This window comes from Mustela lutreola, chromosome 15 (genome assembly GCF_030435805.1).
Source record: "Mustela lutreola isolate mMusLut2 chromosome 15, mMusLut2.pri, whole genome shotgun sequence".
In the NCBI taxonomy this organism is placed as follows: Eukaryota; Metazoa; Chordata; class Mammalia; order Carnivora; family Mustelidae; genus Mustela; species Mustela lutreola.
This window is the reverse complement of record NC_081304.1, coordinates 16,010,798-16,035,500: the sequence shown is the minus strand read 5'-3', so window position 1 is coordinate 16,035,500 and position 24,703 is coordinate 16,010,798. Positions and strand designations below refer to the sequence as shown.

Genomic DNA, 24,703 nt, shown 5'->3' with positions numbered 1-24,703 from the left:
TTAATTAACTTTCCCCTTTAAAACTTTATGCTATGTAGCTTAGTCCTTGGAACCAGATTTATTTGAAGAGGTTTTAATTATTATGCCTGTTATTGGTTTTTGTTATTTTATCAGACTTACTGACCCTTGGGTCTTAGTCCCTTATGCTAATGGGTTAATCATAATACATAAGAATTAGTAGTTTTGTCACTTTTTGGATTCCTTAAATTTTGTCTATATACATGTCTCTTTCCCAAGGAGGAATGGTTGATGTCAACAAGCTGGACACAGTTCTGGGAAATATGGGCATGAACCTCACAGAAGAGGAACTTAAAGATCTGACACAGAATCTTCCAGAAAATGGTAAACATGTAAACATTACTGTGCTCCACAAGAGCACAGGAAAATGTGCATTTTTTTTAATTTTTTATTTTTTATAAACATATATTTTTATCCCCAGGAGTACACGTCTGTGAATCACCAGGTTTACACACTTCACAGCACTCACCAAAGCACATACTCTCCCCAATGTCCATAATCCCACCCCCTTCTCCCAAACCCCCTCCCCCCAGCAACCCTCAGTTTGTTTTGTGAGATTAAGAGTCACTTATGGTTTTTCTCCCTCCCAATCCCATCTTGTTTCAAAAACCCTAGAGTATGATTATTTGGAATCAAAGAGCCCTTTTGGGAAAATTACAAGAAAAAATAGGCTTAATGTAAGAATCTTTTCTCTCATCAGTCTCATCAACTTCATGACAGCTTTTTGCACTGTGGAGCTGGGCTCAGGGAAATTCCCAGGACTACTGGCAGGGCAGAGAAAAAGAATAAATCAGAAAAGAGGAAACAGTGAAAGAGATAAAGTAAGAGGAAGATGAGGAGGAATGAAAGTAGGATATAATGAGGAATAGAAGGAAGAAACTATAATCATTGAAAATTATTAAAGTGCTGATAGGAATTCTCTTAAATAGTGATGGTCATATTTTCTGTAGCTATTCAAAATAAAGAGTTAAAAGGAACAAGGAGTAATGAACATGACTGCTCCTCCACCACAGATGGCAGCTACTGCAGAGGAAAACCATTGTGGTGACTCTAGGAAGTATGTCATGTTTCTCCTATTCCTGGCACTGTGGATTCCCACATCTCTGAGCAAGTCTCCATGAGTGTATGTAGTGTTCAGGAGCTTGAAATCCCAGTTGAAAGATGGAAACAATGAGACTTTTCCTAACCTCCCTATTCATATTTCAGAATTGATGAACGAGGTGTATGTAATTTTAGTTGGCATATTTTCTTTGTAACCTGCCATTTGTTTGATCCCAGGAAACAGACCTGTAACAGAGATTTATATGCAAGAGGTTTCTTGGGGAATACTCTTAGGACAATACCTATAAGAGAGTGAGGGAAGCAGGATTGGGCAGTATGGTTGCTACAGAAGCCTCTGCTGATCCCACAGGGGTTGGGCCTTTGTGCCCGCACCAACCAGTCATTGGATGTAGGCTGTTCTCTGAGAGGGGACATAATCTTAGGTGAGGCAGCTCCTCTGATGTTGATGGTGAGCCTCCGATGGTGAAGGATCATTCAGAGACACATCAGTACATTGGTTAAAGACACAGACTCTTGAGCCAGACAGACTAGGTTTGAATTCTGAACCGTCTGCTTAAAATTTGTGTCCTCTTACTGTTTCTATGCCTTAGTTTCTTCATCTATGAAAGGGTTATATTAATACCACCTACTTAATAAGAGTTTTTTATAGGGATTAAATGAGACCAGTGCCTGGCACATAATAGTTCAATGAAGTTTCTTATTATTATTATCATCTGTTATTATTATAATCATGATGATTGTTATTAAGTCCCTCTAAAAGCTTATGGGATTATATTTGCAAACCTTTGCAAAATGTTTACTTGATACGAATCATTTAGAAAAACTTTGAGTAGGACCCAATACTAAAGTAAGAACAAACATTTCTCTTGACATTTACATCAATCTATGTTAGTGATTTCTTATACTGTGAAGTCTACACATTGCTGAGAATGTCATCAGGATTGGTGAAGGGCCAGGAGGGAGGCAAGGAAGGAGAAAAAAAAATGTGGAAAGAGGGTGCAGAGGCCAGCACCTGTGACTGGAATGTAAGAGAATTTAAAAGGGTCAAATGGAAGAGATCATGCTGAGTGAAATAAGTCAAACAGAGAGACTCAACTATCATATGGTTTCACTTATTTGTGGAGCATAACAAATATCATGGAGGACAAGGGTTGTTAGAGAGGAGAAGGGAGTTGGGGGAAATTGGAAGGGGAGGTGAATCATGAGAGACATTGGACTCTGAAAAACAATCTGAGGGGTTTGAAGTGGCGGGGGGGGGGGGTGAGAGGTTGGGGTACCAGGTGGTGGGTATTATAGAGCGCACGGGTTGCATGGAGCACTGGGTGTGGTGAAAAAATAATGCTGTTATGCTGAAAATAAATAAATTAATATAAAAAAGAAAAAAAACTATTAAAAAAATAAAAATAAAAATAAATAAATAAAAGGGTCAAATGGAAATAAATAAGGGAGAAACACAGAAAGCCCTAATGAGTATAATAATGATTAAAATTTCACCCAAGATTGCTTTAAATTTTCAGAGACCATGTTCCCCCAGCTATTTACAATACAGAGAAAGAGATATTATATCACCTTTTTTGTTCCCTTATAGACACTTGTCACAGAGCAAAGTTATCCGTAATTTGGGCCAGCATGTTTAACATGTTCTCCCTACTTGAAGGCTTTAGGGATTCCCATGGATGTTAACTAATGAGTCATTGACAACTACATCAAAAACAAATGATAATACTGTATGTTGGCTAATTGAATGTAATTTTTAAAAAAAGAAACAAGCCCTGGTTTTTAAGAAATGTTAAATAAAGTTGAAGTGTGACTGTTCACAAAGCAATTCCTTTCCAGAAGCGCAAGAACTAGAATATGTTAACCTTAGAAGATTCCAATAAGGCCAAGAAATATCTCCCCTAGAACATTTCCTACCTAGCTACTCCCATTGGGCAAGTCAGTTTTTTCTCGCCTTATTCTGATGGTGTTCAGTGGCATCTTTGCCATTTCTAGGTTCCATTTGTCAGAGATAAGCTCTTTATAGAAGACATTTTGTTAAATTACTTTATGAGGAAGTGGTGATGATTTTCCATTATTTTTGATCCACTCGTGCAACATGTGTGTTTTGTTTCCTTATTTTGTTTGTGGCTTGAATTTACACTAACATATAGAGAAACATGATTCTAGATGTGAGCCAATCAACTTTTGCCTTGAAGACCTTCTTTCGGCTCAAAATGCCTGTGTGAGATCATGGTGGATTTTTGTATTGCCCTTATTAGTTGTATTTTCTCAATAATGTAGTTCATGTTTCACTAATTTTGTCTTCTGCTGTTAGTCAAACAATAGTGCAAAATAAAGGTGCAAACGTATTTTTGCTGCTTTTCTCTTTCTAGAAACACAATACAGTTGAAATTCTGACTTAGTGAGCTAATTCTAAGTAATTTTTATACTTTCTTGTCCGTTTAAAAACTGATATAGGGGCAGCTGGTGGCTCAGTTGGTTAAGCATAAAACTCTTGGTTTTGGCTCAAATCATGATCTCAGGGTTATGAAATCAAGTCCCAGCTCAGGCTCCGTCATCAGTGGGGAGTCTGCTTGAGATTCTCTCTCTCCCTCTCACTTTGCTCCTCCCCACCCACGTGCTTACTCACTTGCATGCTCTCTCTCAAATAAATAAATAAATAAATCTTAAAAAAAAAAAGCTAATGCAACAAACCATTGAATATCTATTATATATCTGAAGGCTATAGTTAACCTCTAGTATGACTTAAATCATTTCTGACTTGCACATATAATTTAAAGGGTTGATGAAGTCTTTTCAGTTTAATTGTAATAATGAATAAGTAGTGAGTGTGGGCTGGCTTTACATGAATGGAAATTTTCCAAACTTAAAACATTGAAATATTGTAGATATTAAATTTTTTGTTTTTTCCACAATAGCATTGGTAAATAATAATTTTCTAAGATCTAAATGCTAAAAAGCAACTAAGATAGAAGGGATTTCCTTTATATATCATTCTTTTATGACTAAAAGTTTTAATATCTTAAAGGAAAAAAGTTAAAGTCACATTAACTGTGTTTGTGAAGTGTAAAACCTTTCTCTTCACACTAATGAAGGGGGAAAATAGAATAAGATTCTAGAACAGGTAATAATTACTAAATTCTTTTGGCTTAATTTCTCATCTCTAGTGTTACATATGAATATAATTGTATGTTGTCTTTCAGTTGATGGGAAAGTTGCTATGGAACAGGTTATGGATGCAGTGAAATCTTTCACAGGTTAGTGATACTTTAGTAATAAACTGGGGGCCCCACAGCTTTATAATAGTTTCTGTTTTTCTGTGGTGTTTTTCAAGTATTCTACCACTAGATCCAATAGAAAGTTTTTTCTTAGATTATATAAATTTAAGTTTGGCAAAAGGAAGTAAAAGTAAAACAATACAAAAAAATACCTATAAGACTAAATCTTAGTAAGATCCTGCATCCTATAGAATTTTACTTCCTAATAAAATGTTTCCCTGCATGAAACTCTAAGCAGGCACAGGAAATGGCACTGTGAATTTTCAAAGGATTGAGTTAACAGTGTCAACAATTACATTATTAATAAAATCACATAACACTTTCTTACATTAGCCACCTCTGTGAATTAACTTGAACAGTAATAGAAATGAATTTATTTTTCCCCAAAGTTAAAAAGATCCCCTTACCTATTAGTACTGAAAGATCAACTAAGATTTCCATACTATGTAATGAATGAGGACTGTGCTGTGCTTTTGTTATTCAACCGAAAACGTGAGATCATCAATAATATGTACACCTATCTCTAACTTTTTGAAGGTGAAAAGGTTGATTTGGATAACTTGGAAAACGTACTGAAAAATATGGGGATTCAACTCACTGATCCTGAATATACAAAGCTGGTGAAAGCACTGCCCATTAGCGGTAAGCCTAAAAAAAGGCAGCCAGAACCTTAACAACTAGACTCTGTACAAGCCTGAGAGCAAAAGCCTAAAGCTTTAGAATTTAATACCTAAAGACTACTGGAAAATAGAAACTTCGGGTTATTTTTAAAAACCTGTCAGCCAGGTTGTTTTACAAAGTGAATGTTTTGTACTCTCCAAAAATGTGAAAATCATAAAATACAAAGATTGATGAATTGTCCCCCATTAAAGGATATCAAGAGGGGGCGCTTGGTGGCTCAGTCAGTTAAGCATCAGTCTTTGGCTCAGGTCATGATTCCTGCCTTGGGCTCCCTGCTCAGTGGGGAATCTGTTTCTCCCTCACCCTCTGTCCCTCCCCACTGCTTGTGTTTTTGCTCTCTCAAATAAATAAAGTCTTAAAAAAAAATAAAGAGCCATGACAACTTAATGCTTAATTGTTATAGATGACATCAGTGGAGCAATTGGTGAAATTGAGTAAATTTTGTGCATTAGTTAGGTACTGCATTGGTGTACTGCACCAATTTTAATCTTTTAATTTGGATAATTATATGGTGGTTGTGTGAGAAGTGTATATATGTGTGTGTATATATGTATGTATATATATTTTTAAATTTCAATTTAAATTCAATTAAATCAACATATACTATATTATTAGTTTCAGAGGTAGAATTTAGTGAGACATCAGTTGCATGCTTTTTTTAAAGAAAATACACACTAAAGGATTCAGGGATTAAGGGCATTGTGTCTGCAACTCACAAACATTCAGAAAAAAAGGAACATTCACATACAGAAAGGATGACAAAACAAAATGGTAAAATGTTAACACTTGAAAAATCTGGGTGAAGAGTAAAAATTTTTTGTACTATTTTTGCCATTTTCTGTAAGTCTCAAACCATATTAAAATAAAAAGCTACAATTAAAAATTAATAAATCTCTGTCAGTGTCATATAGATTTTGGCTTGAGACTCTGAACTCTCCAGTAAAAACCTGCCATGATAAGGTAAGCAATGACCCAAATGTTGCTTTAAAATGATTTTAGTATTTTTAGATGGTTGGGGGTTTTGGTTCCTATTATTTTAACTTTTTATTTCTATTTTGACATAATTTCAAACTTACAGAAAAGTCTTAAGAATAGTACAAAGAACTCCCTTTATCCAGATTGACCAATTTGTTCAGTTTACCCATTTGTTTTATCATTTATTCACACCCTCCCTTTCTCCCCAACACACACACACACACATGTGCATGCACACTTTCTTCCTGAATCACTTGCAGAAATATTACCATCAAATACCCAGAAATAATAAATTCACAAGATTTAAAACCTCTGCATCAAAAAAAGAACAAACCACAATTTTAAAAAAAGCATTTGCGTCAGGTATGACAAAGACATAATGAAGAGCTTCTTAAAGACCTTTATGGTAAGTAAAAAGACAACCTAATGTAAGAATGGACACTGGACAAGGAACATCAACATGTGTGTGTGTAAATGGGTGTGAAATACCTTAGACACTTTTTTTTACAACCATGTGTATTTCAGCATGATAGAATTCTGCTAAAAATAGTCTTATGAGACAAAGTGTACATTTGTACATTTAAAGATTTCACATTCCTTTAGTGCTACTTCAAGGTAAAACAATAAAATTCTTGGACAAATTGTTATTCTTTTTAAATATAAGAAATAAATTGTATTCTCATGTATTCCCTTATAAATTTCCCTGTATCATAAACCAGCTCCATTTTTTTTAAACAGATGATGGAAGGGTATATCAAAATGGGATATTAGAGGCCATGAAGTCTTTAAAAAGTGAGTAAGAATTCTAAGATATTGTTGTTTTTGTCTGAAATCTTTAGGCTTTGCTAAGTATTTTGAGTCCTGTGTCTCTCTTTATATTTTTAGGCCTTACTTTTGCTTCTTTCCATATATTTTCACTTGACAGAGAAATAGCGTCTGTATTTTTATCTTCATAGGAAATAACATACTTGAAATTTTCCTGATTTTGTTCCAAAATAAATAACTGGTATCTGGATATGTGCAGCAAAATTGAAGTAGAGGATTAGCTTCACTTTCCCATATTAGGAAAGTTGTCCAGCAACAAACAACAGCCAATCTTGGAGTCTGAGCAATTAAATAAATACTTCTTACTGTGTGTTAGGACTATTAGAAATAATGAACGAGTAGGTGCCAGTTGCCATTAAGTCTGATAATCTTGTTAAGAACTCCTTTTCTATGTATATTTGTCACCAATATAGGTTTTAAAGAAATGTATGCAAAAACAATGAATACTGTTTCGCTGAAAAGAAATGAAAAAAAAATTAAAAAATAAAATAAGGGACAGTATACCTAAAAATAAAAGAGACAGAGAAAGAAAGAGAAATGTATTCCATTTCCATTTTTCCTACTTACTTTCTTTGTCCTCTTGGAAAAGTCAAATGAAAATTATAGTCTTATCAGGACTGTCAGTAACAATCCAAAGAAACAAATCATATTTTTTGTCGTCTCTTTTATTATAAATATCTATACATACTCATTAAAAACATTCAAAGGCATGAATGTATTTTTCACGTTTTAGATCATTTAGTTACTCTCCTGTTCCTTTTCTGCCTTTCTTAAGGAGGAAAAGTTGGTATCAACAACCTGATACCTCTTCTGGAAAAAATGGGTATCAAGCTCACGGAAAAAGAACTTGCACAGCTGAGAAAAAATCTACCTGCTGATGGTATGGATAACAGATAACTATTGTCAGTTCCTAAAAGGGACTTTTTTCTGTCTTGTAGATGATCATCTCTAACACTAGATGTAGTTAGTGGTATAATAAATGCTCAAAATCCTGGAGAACCCTAAAATGAGGAACAAGGCACAGATGCCTACTGATGTTACTGCCACACAACATTATTTTAAAAGTTATAGCTACTTCAGTGAGAAAGTAATATTAAATAGTATCAGGAAAGACACAATATTATCTTTAGTTTCAGGTGACATGATCATGTGTCTAGGAAACCCAAGAAGCACACAACCTAAAGGAAATCTATTAAAACTATTGAGTCTTCAATAAGACATTTTTGTTCAGGTTGGCTCAACATGAGATAAATGTGCAAAAACTTAATTGCTTTCCCTAAGCTCACAATAAACAAGTAGAAATAGAAATGGGGAAAATATCAAACCATAGAATATCTAGGAATGAATTTTGTAAGAAATAGGCAAACTGAACATAAAAAAGAAGAAATATGATTCATATGAAGAAAACTATAAAATCTTAAATGGAACATAAAACAAAAAATTAATGTCCTTGAAGCACTAACATACAGGATCAGATATGTTAAATCAGACTCACATGAAACAGAGATCTTATCAAGTATCAAGCTTTACTAAATAATGTCAAGGATAAAAGCATCAAAAAATCAAAACAGGTCCAAGATGTCAAAGACAGCTCCATAGTTTTCTTTCTTCCCATGTTGGACATACCATTCTGACCCAGAATAGATGAAGTCTCTGTACGAAGACCACAAGGTCGCCTTACACAACAGAAGGATTTAAATTATGAAGCCTCTTCAGAGAGTTCTATAGACTGTGTTACATTTCCAGTGAGCCATGCCTCATAAGTCATGGGCTCTATTTACTGTAGGTTATTCTTAGCTAGAGACCTACTGGGTTTTTTTAAATTAATTAATTTATTTTCAGCATAACAGTATCATTATTTTTTCACCACACCCAGTGCTCCATGCAATCCATGTCCTCTGTAATAGCCACCACCTGGTACCCCATCCTCCCACCCCCCACCCCTTCAAAACCCTTAGATTGTTTTTCAGAGTCCATGAGAGTCAATTATCATATGGTTTCACTTATTTGTGGAGCATAACAAATAGCATGGAGACCTACTGTTAAAGGCATTTCTAACATAAAGCCTCTTCCTATAGCAAATATCATTAGTCTGTTTATCTAGAGGATCATTTGACAAAGATATTAAAGTCACTTACCTTCTTTTCTTTCCTCCAAAGGCATCCCCCTCAGTAAGGGAAGTTAATGGATTGTAGACCATCTGCTTTAACACTTTCCTCTCAGAAATATTTACTTACTATAAAATATTTAATTTAATATAAAATTTTCAGAATCCCAGTGGGGTGTTATCATAAGAACTTAGAAATGATTTAAAAGAACAAATGAAAAAAGAAATTCCCAACTATAGCCAAGAAAATTATGAAAAAAGAAAACTAGAATGGAGATTTGCCTTGTCATATATTAGCACTTACTATAAAACTACTATGTAATCAAAAAAAATTTCATTGGCAAGTAATAAATAAATAAATAGATGTAACAAAATAGTTTAAAATAGAGCCCAGTATAATGGCTATCTTGATTCATATTAAAGAATGATTTTAAAATAGTATTAGCTGGGGCACCTGGGTGGCTCAGGTCATGATCTCAGGGTCCTGGGATTGAGCCCCACATCAGGCTCTCTGCTCAGCAGGGAGTCTGCTTCCTCCTCTCTCTCTGCCTGCCTCTCTGCCTACTTGTGATTTCTGTCCATCAAATAAATAAAGAAAATCTTTAAAAAATTAAAATAAAATAAAATAGCAATGGCCACAATCGCCAAACTGTGGAAAGCACCAAAATGCCCTTCAACGGACGAATGGATAAGGAAGATGTGGTCCATTTACACTATGGAGTATTATGCCTCCATCAGAAAGGACGAATACCCAACTTTTGTAGCAACATGAACGGGACTGGAAGAGATTATGCTGAGTGAAACAAGTCAAGCAGGGAGAGTCAGTTATCATATGGTTTCACTTATTTGTGGAGCATAACAAATAGCATGGAGGACATGGGGAGATAGATAGGAGAAGGGAGTTGGGGGAAATTGGAAGGGGAGGTGAATCATGAGAGACTATGGACTCTGAAAAACAATCTGAGGGTTTTGAAGGGGCGGGGGGTGGGAGGTTGGGGTACCAGGTGGTGGGTATTATGGAGGGCATGGATTGCATGGAGCACTGGGTATTGTGCAAAAATAATGAATACTGCTATGCTGAAAATAAATAAAAAATAAATTTAAAAAATAGTATTGGCTATCTGTCTAAAAGAAAAAATTAGAAACCGCCTTACATTACAGTATAAACAAAAATGCTTCCTATGTGAATTGAAGCTCTAAATATAAAATATAAATAAATTAATTATTGGGAAAAATTGGAGGACTATTTTGTAACATTAAGTTGAGGGAGACTTTCTTAAATAACACAGTTATCCAGAAGTAGGAAAAGAAAAAAAAAATCATGAGTTTGTGGGGTTTTTTAAGATTAAACATATAAAGGAGATCATACAGTATTTGCCTTTCTCTGTCTGTTTTATTTCACTTAGCCCTCAAGGTCTATCCATATTATTGCAAATGGTAGATTTTCTTCTTATTTATAACTAAATAATATTTCATTGTATATAAACACAATATTTTCTTTATCCATTCATCCACTGATAGATGCCTAAGTTGTTTCCATGTCTTTGCTGTTGTAAATTATGCTACAGTGGATGTGGGGGTACAGATCTCTCTTCAAGATAGTGATTTTGTTAACTTTGGACGTATACACAGAACTGTAATTGCTGGATCACATGATAGTTCTGTTTTAATTTTTTGAGGAACCTTCATATATTTCACATTGGCTGTACCAATTTTCTTTTTTTTTTTTCCTTTAATTTATATAACAGAGAGAGAGAGAGAGATCACAAGTAGGCAGAGAGGCAGGCAGAGAGATGGGGGGAAGCAGGCTTCCTGCTGAGCAGAGACCCTGATGCAGGGCTTTACCCCAGGACCCAGAGATCATGACCTGAGCTGAGGGCAGAGGCTTAACCCACTGAGCCACCCAGGCGCCTGGCTGTACCAATTTTCACCTTCACCAACAGTACACAAGGGTTCCCTTTTCCCCATGTCCTTGCCAGTACTTATTATCTCTAGTCTTTTTTTTTTTTTAAATTTTTTATTTTTTATAAACATATATTTTAATCCCCAGGGGTACAGGTCTGTGAATCACCAGGTTTACACACTTCATAGCACTCACCAAATCACATACCCTCCCCAATGTCCATAATCCCACCCCCTTCTCCCAAACCCCCTCCCCCCAGCAACCCTCAGTTTGTTTTGTGAGATTAAGAGTCACTTATGGTTTGTCTCCCTCCCAATCCCATCTTGTTTCATTTATTCTTCTTCTACCCACTTAAGCCTCCATGTTGCATCACCACTTCCTCATATCAGGGAGATCATATGATAGTTGTCTTTCTCTGTTTGACTTATTTCGCTAAGCATGATACGCTCTAGTTCCATCCATGTTGTTGCAAATGGCAAGATTTCATTTCTTTTGATGGCTGCATAGTATTCCATTGCCAAACTATGGAAAGAACCTAGATGTCCATCAACAGATGAATGGATCAAGAAGATGTGGTATATATACACAATGGAATACTATCTCTAGTCTTTTTGATACTAGCCATTCTCACAGGTGTGAGATGATATCTCGCTGTGGTTTTGATTTGCATCTCCCTGATGATTAGTGAGGATGAGCCACTTTCTCATAGACATGTTGGCTATTTGAATATCTTCTTTGGGAAAATAACTTTCCGGGTCTTTCACCCATTTTTAGCTTTTTTTTTTTTTTTTTTTTAATATTTCTATGCTGTTGATGTATATCAGTTTCCTATATAGATATTATGGATATTAACTATATGGATATTAACCTCTTACCAGATACATGGTTCATAAATATTTTCTTCCATTCTATAGGTTACCTTTTTACTTTGTTGATTGTTTTTTTTTTTTTTTTTTTTTTTTTTGCTGTGCAGAGAAGCTTTTCAGTCTGATGTAGTCCCACTTGTTTATTTTTTATGTTGTTGCTTGTGCTTTGGTGTCACATCCAAAAAAATCATTGCCAAGACCAGCATCAAGGAACTTTTTCTCAATTTCCCTTGGGAGTTTTATCATTATCAGGTCTTACATTTAAGTCTTTAGTTCATTTTGAGTTAATTTTTGTAAATGGTCTAAGACAGGAGTCTAATCTCATTCTTTAACATGGAAATACCCAATTTTCCAAGAACCATTTAATGAAGACACTTCCTTTTCTCCACTGAGTATTCTTAGCTCCCTTGCCAGATATTTGTTGGCCATGTATGTATGAGTTTATATCTAAGCCATTAATTTTATTTCATTGGTCTAAAGCATGTGTGTTGTATGTCAATACCATACTCTTTTGATTACTATAGATTTGTAATACAGTTTGAAATAAAGAAGTGTGATACTCCAGCTTTTTTCTTCTTCTGAGGATTGGTTTGGCTTTTGTGATTCCAAATGAATTTTAGGGTTATGTTTTATATATCTGTCAAAAATGCCATTGGACTCCTGATGAGAATTGCATTGAATTTGTAGGCAGCTTTGACTTAGTATGGACATTTTAGCATTATTAATTTTTCCAGTCTTTGAACACAGGATATCTTTCCATTTAGTGTGTGTCTCTTCCAAATTTATTCCTAAGCCCTTGTTTGTGATGCTATTGTAAATGAGATTGTTTTCTTTATTTCTTTTTCTGATAATTCATTACTAGTGTAGAGAAACACCACTGATTTTTATATGTTGATTTTGCATCCTGCATCTTTAGTGAATTCATTGATTAAATCTAACAAGATTTGTTGGGTTTGGTTGTTTTTTGTTTTGTTTTGTTTTGTTTTCTAGTCTTTAGGATTTTATGTATCTAAAATCATGTGATCTGCAAATAGAGACAATTTTACTCTTCCTTTCTGGTTCTGATGCCTTTTATTTCTTTATCTTGCCTAATTTTTCTGGCTAAGACTTAAGAGTACTGTGTTGAATAGAAATAGTGGACATGAGCACCTTTGTCTTATTCCTGATTTTAGAGAAAAGGCTTTCAACCTTTCACTACTGAGTATGATGTTAGATGTGGGTTTGTCTACAGATGGGCAGAGCCAATGGCTGGGCTCTTCACTCAGGCACTGCTGCAAGTGGAACTGTAGGGTGACCTACACAGCCTCTGGAATCCTCTCAATAGATTTCCTGGTCATGTGGGACAGAAGGCTATACTCAGCAATAGGCAGAGGCCATGAATTTGCCTTTTTACCTGGGTGGGGTGGCAGAACAGGCCACAAGACCAGGGTGGCTTATTGGCTGGGGACCCAAATCAGGCAGAGTCCCCAAGCAACCAGCTTGGCTCTGTAGATGGGCAAAGCCACTGTCTACGATAGCTACTCAGGTACTGCTGCTAGGAGAAACAGTCTGCCAAGATCCAAATTCTGGTTTCTATAAGCCATTCTCCCTTTCCCCATTTCAATCTGATCTCCATTGGTCAAGTCCCACAGATTCCTCCCACATTATCTATGGGACAAGACCCAACTGGGTCTTCCAGGAAGCAACCCACAATTCTGGAGGAGTTAGATGTCCACCTTGGGCTCTCTTTTTCCCAACAGAGAAAATGTAGCTCTGGGAGGCCCTCTCAGTGCAGCACTATACCAGCCTGAGAGAGGGGTAGTACAGTTCGAGTGTAGCCGGTTCCCTTACCCTTCTAAGGCAGTCCTTCTCAGTCTCTATAGTTCAGGAAGGTACTTCACCCTTATTCTCATACCCTATATTCTGGGATTTTCATAATGGTGACTTGTCTATGGATACTTGCAAGATGGTCTTTTTATGCGGGGGACTGAAGTTGAGAACAACCTATGTCACCGTCTTGATGACATCACTCTATATTTCAATGCAAATGTAATTTTGTAATGATAAAAGTAATTATAATTTAAAGAAAGTTAGAAGAAAATACAAATCAGTCCACATGATTCCTGAACTTCCCTTCAATGATTCTATATAGCCTAGTAGATGAAGGCTAAGCTTCTTAAAATAGCTTGCAAATCCCTCAATAATCTCAGCCCAACCTGACTCTCTTATATCAGCTTTCCTCTTCCAAATCCATACTTTATGGAGGGCACCTACTGCATGGAGCACTGGGTATGGTGCATAAACAATGAATTCTGAAACACTGAAATTTTAAAAATTATTCTTCATACTGAACTGACTCTAGTTCTCCATACCTTGCTTATGTATACAATGTATATATTGTGCCTAGGTTTTTGGCAGGTTTTGTTTTGTTTTGTTTTGTTTCTACATTTCTCAGACTCTCTTCCATGTGGAAGATTCTTTCTACGCATTCCCCTTTCCTTTAGTTAAAGTCTCATATTTTCACTTGCTCATGTACTGCATACTCCGAGATACAATCATTTAACACCCTAGTTCCACCCAGTAGTGGTTCCTATATGAGCTGTGGCCCTCATGGTTCCCTATTAGCTGACCAATACCAATGATCCAGAAACACTGGAAAAGGTACCTTTTTCTTTCTGCAAACTCCAATATCCAAGACATCTCTTTGAAAATACATAGATCCCTGAAATTCAGAGATTTAATGAAAGTGTGGTAAAATTATGATATAAATGGAACTTACCTGTCATTTTCCATCAATATATGTCCGTTTTTTATGTTTTTGGAGCTCATGACATTGATTACATGTCTCAATTTTCCCCTTTCAAAGCTGATGGAAAAGCTGATCTGAGTGAAGTAATGGATGGAGTGAAAGCTATTACAGGTGAGTGAGAAGCTAATATAAACATAGAAGCCTAATTTTTATAGGAACTGTTTTTCTTCATGCCTTAATTGCTATGCTAATTCTATCATTTTTACCTCCTATTTGTTTAATGTTTTCATATCCAGTAGCCCAGAAGTCAGAGTATTTTCTGATGTTATTTTCCACTAAAACACTTCATTTTCCTTATTTTAAGACAGCCCAAATCTACAATAAAAGGTGAAATTCTTTGGAAAAGACTGTGGTAATCACTTAAAGAAGAAATAATATTTCCTTATGTCAATAGAATTAAGATACACCGTCTGCAGTTTGCTAATTAACAAAAGAGATATGTAATACCCATTTCTTATCATTGTCATTTTGAGTATGTTAGTTCAAGCCTTCCAAGAAGTAGGATTACATGTGAAGGACATTATTATGGGAAATGCCTAAGAGAAAATAAGGAGGGGAGGTGAAAACACTGGGAGGTTGTCAGAGTGCAGTGCAAATCTGACACCAAGTGAAGGAAAGAGGAAGAAATGTTTGGGTGAAAGCATCCAAGACTGCCATGCAGTCTGAGGAAGGTCTGGCAATACTGTTTTCAAGAATCCTCTGGTCAGGGGCACCTGGGTGGCTCAGTTGGTTAAGCCTCTCCCTTCAGCTCAGGTCATGGGATGGTTAGGTCATGGGATCAGGTCAGGTCCTGGGATCTAGCCTCACATCAGTCTCCCTGCTCAGAAGGGTGTCTGCTTCTCCCTCTCCCTCTGCTCCTTCACCCAACTTGTGCTCTTGCTCTCTCTCCCTCAAATAAATAAATAATCTGTTTTTTAAAATCCCCTGGTTAAAGTCATCATATTCCCCAGGAACTGGGCTCCCTTAGGAGCTGCACCCAGCCCTTGACCAGTGCCAATGGTAGGTGTGGATTTTGTGCAAAAAAACACAGATTAATTTCAAAGCAGAAGGTGGGGCCCTTGGTTAATTATGTTCTCCATAGTTGGAAGTCCTGCACGTACATTATCATGATTACCAGTGAGGTTGCCCTCTCTTATTAGCCTTTAGAAAACCAATTATGTTTCTGTGAATGACATCACCTCAGTGTAATTGGTCAGAGCTCAGCAACCCTCACTTCCCCCAGCTCATCCTCATTTTGTATGGGCATCATAATGTAGTTTTATTATTTGCAATCATTTGATTATACTTAAATTCATTGGATGTCATTATTTTAATCTTTTTATTAAGGAGAAAAGGCTGATATCAACAGTGTGAAAACTGTTCTGGAAAACCTGGGGAAAGATCTCAAAGATAAAGTATTCTTGGACCTGATAAAACGTCGTCCTTCTAAGGGTAAACGTTTTAAATACTAATGTGACCAAAAAGAAGCTTTAGATTTCGGTGTCTGTGGGAACCTCTACAATTATTTCCATTTCCTCAGTTCCAGGAAAAAGAAAGTCTATTTTAAAAAAAATTTTTAGAATGTCCATTTATACCTGAAATGAATCCCTATCTACACAGTTTTACTTTTAGATTGGGAAACAGCATTTCCATTATGATGAGCCTTATTATCAAGAATGGGGGAAAAAAAAAGGTGTGATCTGGGATTTGTAGAAAGAGGAAAAGGATTGTTTAGAAGTGAAAAAAGCGAGATTGGACAGAAGAAAAGTTGAATGCCTGATGTGCTAAATTTCACCCAATTTCCTCTCAAATTTTATTATAAAAGAAATTTCTAGTGAAAACTCTTGAAAAGCCATTTATCCCAAGAGTATCCTAATGATTTTCCACATTTCTCTGTGACTTAAATTCTGCCTTTTCTTATAGAAGATGACAAGATCTTTCAAAACAGGTTGCTAGAAGTTGTGAAGTCTCTAAAAGGTATGTGAGCAGCATAATGAAAGTGCAGACAAATACGGCAGCTCCGCATTTATACTGTTTCCAAGACATTAGTGGATGCTGCTCTCTTTCTACACTGATTGTAAATTTATGCTCCCACTGAAGATCAAGCTACACTTAGCTGCCAATCTTTTACTTCTTATCTAGGAAGAAAATCTTGTACTTTTTCAAGGTTTTCCAAACTTTTAAAGAAAACAAGTATCAGATTTCAAGTTGAATAACAAAATATAACAGAAGAGATTAGCACTGACTCAGGGAAGTTAATCAGCTGCCAACAAGTACTAAACTAAATATTTTTACTACTTTACTTCTGAACAAGTAACAAAATATTGTTCAGAAGTAAAACGCATTTTCCTCCAGAACTTGAATTCGCTTAGCATTTATTCAGTGCTGTTTAAAACCTTGTGTTTTATAGTCTAGTCCCCAAGACAAGTCTCAAGAAAAGGACCTTAATTCTAATGTCATAGCTGACTTTCTCTATAGACATAAGGTCCTTAGTCTCTTGTTCTAAAATTGATGGGGTTTTTTCCCCACACTTTACAACAAGAATCATTAACCCTACTACTTGGGGAGGGGGGGATGTCTGTGAATAGGCTTTAAAGAATATATGACCCCCCTGAAATTGTATGTAATCTTTGTGAACACAGATATATAGTTCATGAAATTCACAACAAGAGGTTTAAGAACCTCTTTTTTGGAGTTACATAATTTTCTTCATGGACTGTCTCTCTCCTTAGATGGGAAATTCAATGCCAACGACTTGAGTGCTATACTGGATAATATGGGAATCAAGATATCAGATAAGGAACTTAAGGCTCTGACTAAAAATTTCCCTGCTGATGGTGAGCAAGTTTTCAGATACCATAGTTACATGCTGGGAGAGTTTAAGAACCATAGCCAGTGGTCTGAGGGAAAGGGGCCTTAGGAATGGTAATCTACCCTGAAAATAATCAAGAAGCTATAAATATCAGCAAAACAAGTAACCAGCATCCAAGCAGGCAATTACCAAAATCAACATGAAAATATTGCACTTTGTATGTATGTCTTTTATGCTCTTTACCCATCTTACGGTCGCTAGAAAACAGTCTTCCACATTTTGAATAGAAAAATGCAGGCAACTTAGATGATGGTACTTCCGAATGTCTTCCAATTACTAACACATATGGGTTTGAAATATTATAAAACTCTAAGTAAAATTTATATTACTGAAATGGCATATTTTTATATTTAAGTTTTTCTTTCTAATATTAAGGAAGGAAATAAAAACTGCATAAATCAATAACCTAGAAAAATATTGTTCAGTAGGTATTTCTTAAGTAAGCATATATGCTTAAGATAGTGCCTGGCACAAAGTTAATAAGATTTATTATCTTTACTCCTGTGTTTTCTTTCACAGTATTTTCTGAGTCTTTTTTATCTTTTTTGATTTTCTCCTACAGTTGATAGGAAGATTTCAATAAAGAGACCAATGAATGAAATGAAAGCTAACTTTACAGGTAAATGAGAACTTAAGGTTCTTAGGGTTTCAGCCCTTTATATTAGTTTTTTAAATGGCATTTCTAGTATCTTACTTAATTCTGATGTTTCATTATTAAATACATGCTTCTAAGGCCCCTTGGATTGACATTAGGAAGGCTTCTGCAATAGAATACAAGACTATATGTTAATTTTAAATCCTAAGTTTTCTGTTGCTTATGTAAGTAAAGGCTTCATGTCACAAATGTTTAACTGAACATAATCCAGAAATGTGTATGGTGAAGCTTAGAAGTGATTAAGATAATGTATTCCCTGAAATCATCAATAATTCTTGCCAAAACAATCAGATGGTTTTGAATAATAATTCAGGTACAAATCTACATTATCTTAATTCACTCAACAGATTTTATTCTGGAAGTTGTCTTTTCCAACTTTAGAAAAAAACTCCCTTTAATTCATTTTAAATATGGTATTTTATAAATACCATAAATCATTCTCAGTGGTTCTACAATTGAGACTATCTTTGCCTAACTCTTCATCTTGAAATTGGCATCTCATTAAGGGGCAGAGAGCATATCTCATAACTTGAGATACTCTGAGAGTACCAGAAGCTCATACATGTACCATCCCCCCTCTTGAAAGGTGAGAAGATTGATCCTAGTGACTTGAAAAATTTCCTGGGAAGCCTGGGGATTGAGCTCACAGATGAGGAAAAAGAGAAACTGCTGAAAACCCTGCCAGTTGATGGTGAGCTATCATAGAAGGGCCATGGTCTTTTGTGGGTCTTTACGTCTGCGTAAATATCTCCAAATTCATTTCTGTTTATTTTTTTCAAAAGTACAAAAGAAAAAATATTAAATTGAGTTCTAAGGTATGTAGCAACCTGAAGGTATATAGCAACCTGTCTTAGTATTTATAATGGAAATTAAGTAACCCTTTAGACAAGAGTGGACATTAATAACTAAACATGTTGTTACTTGTCAAGCCACTAATTTGTTTATAGCATGAGAAGGGAAGAGAGAGAGATTGGAGATCCATGAAGAAAAGAATAAAGATAGGAAGCAGAAATAAAAAGAAAGGGAAGTTCTATATGATTTCACTCATATGTGGAATTTAAGAAACAAAACAGATGGACATAGGGGAAATGAAGGAAAAATAAAATAAAAACAGAGAGGAAGGAAAACCATAAGAGATTCTTAACTATAAGAAACAATTTGTGGGTTGCTGGGGGAGGGGTTGGTGAGAGATGGGGTAACTGGGTGATGGGCATTAAGGAGGGCACATGATGTAATGAGCACTGGGTGTTATATGCCACTGATGAATCACTAAATTCTACCCCTGAAACTAATAACACTGTATGTTAACTAAACTGAATTTAAATTTTAAAAATTGGGGAAAAAAAAAAGAAAGAAAGAAAGGTTGGCTATACTCATGTTTGAGCAAGTAGACTCCCTCGGGTACTGGAATAGGAAGGTTTGTCACCATGAAGTTTCTGTTTCCAAACTTTGCTATATAAGATGAAGTAATCTAAAAATTAGAGACAAGTCTTCTTAAAATGTTTTTTTCTGAAATTATTTAATTCAGGCCATTTTTGTGGTTTTTATGTTAGTTTCATCATTACATGAATTATGGCTTTTTTCACAGCTGCTGGGAAGGTATATCAGGATGGGTTGCTGAAGGGTATGAAATCTCTCTATGGTAAGTAAGAAACCCAGTTAAAATTCATATTGTCTGACTTCCCCAACTTGACACCATTCAATTATGAATCCTGGCTCCTTGCTTTGGTATCATTTCTTATTTATGATTGTTTTCAGTATATCCACATTTTAACCAGTAACAGCATATATTTTTATCTTGTAGGAAATTCCATATACTCGCATTTTTTTTCAACTGTGTACACCCCTCTCCCACTGAAAAAACAACCAAACCTAGGAAGTCACAGCATAAGTGAAAGGAAGGGTTAGCCTTGTTCAAGGGATTTGGTCAGTTCTATGGGTAGCTAATATAGAAACTCATACAAAAAACATTATATATATGCAGCCCCTATTTTTTACATACAAGTATTAGATTGGTTGTCTGCAGTTTCACTTGCTTAAACTGCTTAATTTGTTTTGTTATATAGGCTTGTTATTAAGACAAGCTCTAATTTTAACTGTTTTCCTGATTTTGTATACTTGAACAAGTCTGTTTTGCATTTGGACTTTGTTGAAAGATGATTATACAAAGACACAAAATTTCTCTTTTTTATTCTGTTTTACTTTAATAGAATTTATGATTATTATATTCATTAGGGCTTTATTAAAGAAGCAAAATCACTATGAGTGACATGGAATAAGAGATTTATTGTAAGAATTAGATTTTATGCAATTGTGAGAGCTGGTAAAGAAGTCTGTGAAAACTGTCACCTCTGCTTTTGGTCGTGGGCCTAAGGCCCTGAAATCAACATAGTCAGCAATGCCAGCACTCAGGAGGAAAAACTGGTGTGAAAAAGTTGGAGAGAAAAAGAAAAAACTAGAACCCATGAAGACAAACTGGAATTCATGTCTCTCTTGTTTCCCCCACCCTTAAGACTGTAAGTGACCTGAGAAAGAAACTGGCATCTCCCTTCAAGGAGATAGACATGTGCTTAGCCTAAGACTAGAAGTGGTGAGAGCCAGATCTGGATGCCTGGCTTCCACCCTATGCCAACAAGGTGATCCAGAAGATTAAGAACATTATCAGGAGCTGTAATGGCACCTGGAACCCAACACCGACATTTATGATTGATTGATTATATTTTTTTTTTAATTTTTTATTTTTTATAAACATATATTTTTTATATACATATATTTTTATCCCCAGGTCTGTGAATCACCAGGTTTACACACTTCACATTTTTTGAGAGAGAAAGAGAGTGTGTGTGAGCCAGGGCAGGGATTGGTGGGGAGTAAGAGCATAGGAAGAGATGGAAAATATTTTCTTTTTTTTTAAGATTTATGTATTTATTTGACACAGAGAGTGAGATCACAAGTAGGCAGAGAGGCAGGCGGGGGTGGGGGTGGGGAAGCAGGCTCCCTGCTGAGCAGGGAACCCGATGTGGGTCTCTATCCCAGGACCCTGAGATCATGACCTGAGCCGAAGGTAGAGGCTTAACCCACTGAGCCACTCAGGTGCCCCGAGGTGGAAAATCTTAAGCTCAACCTCACAACCCTGAGATCATGACCTGAGGAGTGAGATGTCTAACTGATTGAGCCACCCAGGGGCCCCCTGACACTGACCTTTAGAGTATAGGAGTAGCTCCTTCACTTGTGCCTTCCAGATCTCCTGCAAAATTTTCTGTGGCCTGCCAGAACTCTATAGGTGAGGGAAGTCCTAGAAATATGATTCCAGTTTAGCCAATTTGATACAGTCACAGTCTACCATCATCTTCCCCTTGGCAACTTGGCAGCCACATATATATATCTATATATCTATATATAGAGAGAGAGAGATATAGATATATATATAGAGAGAGATATATAGATATATATAGAGAGATATATAGATATATAGAGAGATATATAGATATATATATAGAGATATATAGATATATATCTATATCTTTTAGCCTCTCTTATATTTCTAATAAAAACAGTAATCACAGTTTCTCATACAACCAAAACTATGCTAACCCTCTTCTCAGGATATGTTTCAAAATCCCAGCTATCACTATCCATCTCTAGGTTATGTTCATTTTCTAACTGACTCACATTCTTCCTTGACATCCTATAATTTAAATAATGATATAAGACTAGCTACTGTTCACAAATCTCATGTAGATGCAGGGAAAATGGAGGAGGAGATAAAAAGAAAAGAATTGGTTAAATACTCATAACTGTTACAGTCTTGTGCAGTCCTTTAGCAACTGATCACGTGGATATAGCTAGTATTTATCTTTTCTTTTGCATTTCTATTTCATATTGCCCTCTCTCTCACCAAGCACTTCAGCTGCTCCTACCTCCTTACCTGGTGGGTGACCCTAAATTTTGTTCCTGAAGGATAAGGGCCACTGTCGGACCTGTCTCTATTGTATTGCGTTATTTAATTTACAATTAGCTTTAATCACAGAACAAGGGAATACCAGCAGGTGTCCTAGATTCTAGACATATCTATCCCTATCCCCACTGTGTAGTAGCAGCAGCCCAGTTTCCCCTGATGGTCAGAATAAATCACTCCAACCAGTAAAGTCATCCCTTTTTTTACTTGTAGACACATAGGAACAGGAAGACAAAGTGGCTCAGATTCAGTTTTTTTTTTTTTTCTTCCTCATTCAGTTGGCCATGGGATAGTCTTTTCTTTATCAACTTTATTGGTGCATAATTGATATATAACATGTAGGTTTAAAGTATACAGTGTGATATTTGATACACTTATATATTGTGAAATGATTACTACATTCATCACCTCACCTTATAAAAACCAAAAAATAGAATGTTGATATGCATGCAAAATTTTGGTATAATATACTTATATACTTTTTTCATAATTCCTACATTGTCTCCTTCCTAAGGGGGAAAGGTTTGTACAAATGAGCTGGACAACACTCTAAAAAAATTGGGAATTGAGCTCACAGAAGAGGAACTTGCAAATCTCTCAGAAAACCTAGAAGTTGATGGTGAGCTCCTACAGATATCTTCAGGGCATCTTCTATTTTGCTTTATATCTAATGTGTTTAAAAATAGATAGATTTGACAGATGCATATTAGAGAGGTTGGAGGAGAGCCTAATTTCATTTTTTTAATTTGTTTTTAAAATTTTAATTCCTATAAGGTTAACATACTATGCTATATTATCTCAAGTGGACAGTATAGTAATTCAACGATTCTGTATGTTACTCAGTGCTCATCATGACGGGTGTACTCATTGAGCCCCATCATAAATTTCATCCGTTCTCCCACAGACCTCCCCTCTGGTAACCACCAGTTTGTCCTCTATAGTTAAGGGTCTGTTTCTTGGTTTGTCTCCTCTCTCTTTTTGTTTTTATTTTTTATTTTTGTTTTTGTTTTTGTTGTTGTTGTTGTTCATTTGTTTTGTTTCTTAAATACCACAGATAAGTGAAATTGTGTGGTATTTGTCTTTCTCTGAGTGATTTATTTCACTTAGCATTATACCCTCTAGCTCCATCCGCATTGTTGTTGCTGATGGCCAGATCGCATCCTTTTTAATGGCTATAATATTTGCCTGTGTGTGTGTGTGTGTGTGTGTGTGTGTGTATCCCATCTTTATCCATTCGTTTATCTATGGATACTTGGGGGGAGCCTAATTTGATTTTTTTTAAAGATTCTATTTTTTTATTTGACACAAACCCTGAGAGAGATCACAAGTAGGCAGAGCAGCAGGTACAAGGGGAGGGAGACGCAGGCTCTTTGCGGAGCAAGGAGACTGATGCAGGTTTTGATCCTAGGACCCTGGGATCATGACCTAAGCTGAAGGCAGAGGTTTAACTGACTGAGCCACCCAGGTGCCCCTGGAGAGCCTGATTTTAAAGTCAGAGTAAATCTTGGATCATCATTACAAATAATCAAAGTAGCATCACCTTTCCCTGTGTATACCAAGAATTGCAGAGTGTACTGTCAGAATCTAATAGGTCTAGATAATAAGAAAGCAAAATAATAAGGATTTGAAAATCTATTTATAGAGAAGACAACAGGCCCATTTTTCTATCTATCCTTCTGTTTACCAAAATCTTCACTCTAAAATGTATTCAAAGATTCTTATAGTGCATGAGACCTTCAGTCTCCATCTGCCCATCTGAATATCTTCTCGCATTTTCCTTCTGTTCAAGCCATGTTGAACTATTTGTAGTTTCACACACATAGCATGATAGCCCTCTACATTTCCCTTTTCTCAGCTTCTCCATATGAAGTTTTTTCCATCCCTCCATATTTTAGATCAGCCGCTCTGATACATTAATATAGTTCGTGCATTATCTCCTGCAGGAAGCAGTCTTAAAACATACCAAGCTAGATTAATGGTCCATTTCTCAGCTGTTTGTTGCTACATGAAGTAAAGTTTCCAGAATACCTAGTCAACTCCGCTATCTTCAACTATGGCTTATAATGGCATCCAAAACATGAGGAAGAACACAATTTTCCTGACCCAGTTTCTAAGATATGAGACCTTTGTATTTTTTTTTTTAAGAGACCTTTGTATTAACGGAGATCATTTTAACTCCCTGAGATCCAGGCATTTAATAGATGGTCTCAGGTAAAATGAAAATATGGGGAATTTTTCATGGAATTGTTTCCACTAAATATGTGTCTTACGTTTGTGTTCTGTACTTCTGACATTATTTGCATTGTGCCTTTTTTGGTAGCTAATGGGATGGTTGGTCTGAAAAAGGTGATGGATGAAGTCAAAGTTACTACAGGTAAGTGAGAAATTATCAATCCAAGACATTTAGTATTTATAGTAATTATATTTTATCATTATCCCTCAATTGCCTTCTAGTTATGGCATTTATTTCCTTATTCATTAAATTACTAACAATTCATGTATTTTCTGGTATATTTTTTATTTATATATTTTCTTCTTTCTTTTAGAACAGCCATATTCTTTTTTTTTTTTTTAATGAAGGGGCCCAGGTACAAGGATCTTTTTTTTTTAATGTTATGTTAGTCACCATGCAATATAGCCAAATTCTATATTAGTAAAATAATATATGAAGTAAAATTTTGGTAAAGACTACAGAAAGCTTATAAAAATGAGACTAACATATCTTACTTGATATAA

General features: G+C 35.7%; 1 protein-coding gene across 1 annotated transcript in view; it reads left to right on the top strand.

Moving 5' to 3' along the window:
• LOC131816701 (uncharacterized) overlaps nucleotides 1-24,703 on the top strand; it is an 85,843-nt gene that overhangs the window by 1,561 nt on the left and 59,579 nt on the right. Inside the window, exons 3-16 of the mRNA XM_059149640.1 lie at nucleotides 238-342; nucleotides 4,284-4,337; nucleotides 4,896-5,000; nucleotides 6,753-6,806; nucleotides 7,615-7,719; nucleotides 14,561-14,614; nucleotides 15,830-15,934; nucleotides 16,406-16,459; nucleotides 17,215-17,319; nucleotides 17,917-17,973; nucleotides 18,596-18,700; nucleotides 19,598-19,651; nucleotides 22,482-22,586; nucleotides 24,288-24,341. Coding sequence (XP_059005623.1) covers nucleotides 238-342; nucleotides 4,284-4,337; nucleotides 4,896-5,000; nucleotides 6,753-6,806; nucleotides 7,615-7,719; nucleotides 14,561-14,614; nucleotides 15,830-15,934; nucleotides 16,406-16,459; nucleotides 17,215-17,319; nucleotides 17,917-17,973; nucleotides 18,596-18,700; nucleotides 19,598-19,651; nucleotides 22,482-22,586; nucleotides 24,288-24,341 — 1,116 coding nt within the window. The remainder of the gene's footprint in view (nucleotides 1-237; nucleotides 343-4,283; nucleotides 4,338-4,895; nucleotides 5,001-6,752; nucleotides 6,807-7,614; nucleotides 7,720-14,560; nucleotides 14,615-15,829; nucleotides 15,935-16,405; nucleotides 16,460-17,214; nucleotides 17,320-17,916; nucleotides 17,974-18,595; nucleotides 18,701-19,597; nucleotides 19,652-22,481; nucleotides 22,587-24,287; nucleotides 24,342-24,703) is intronic.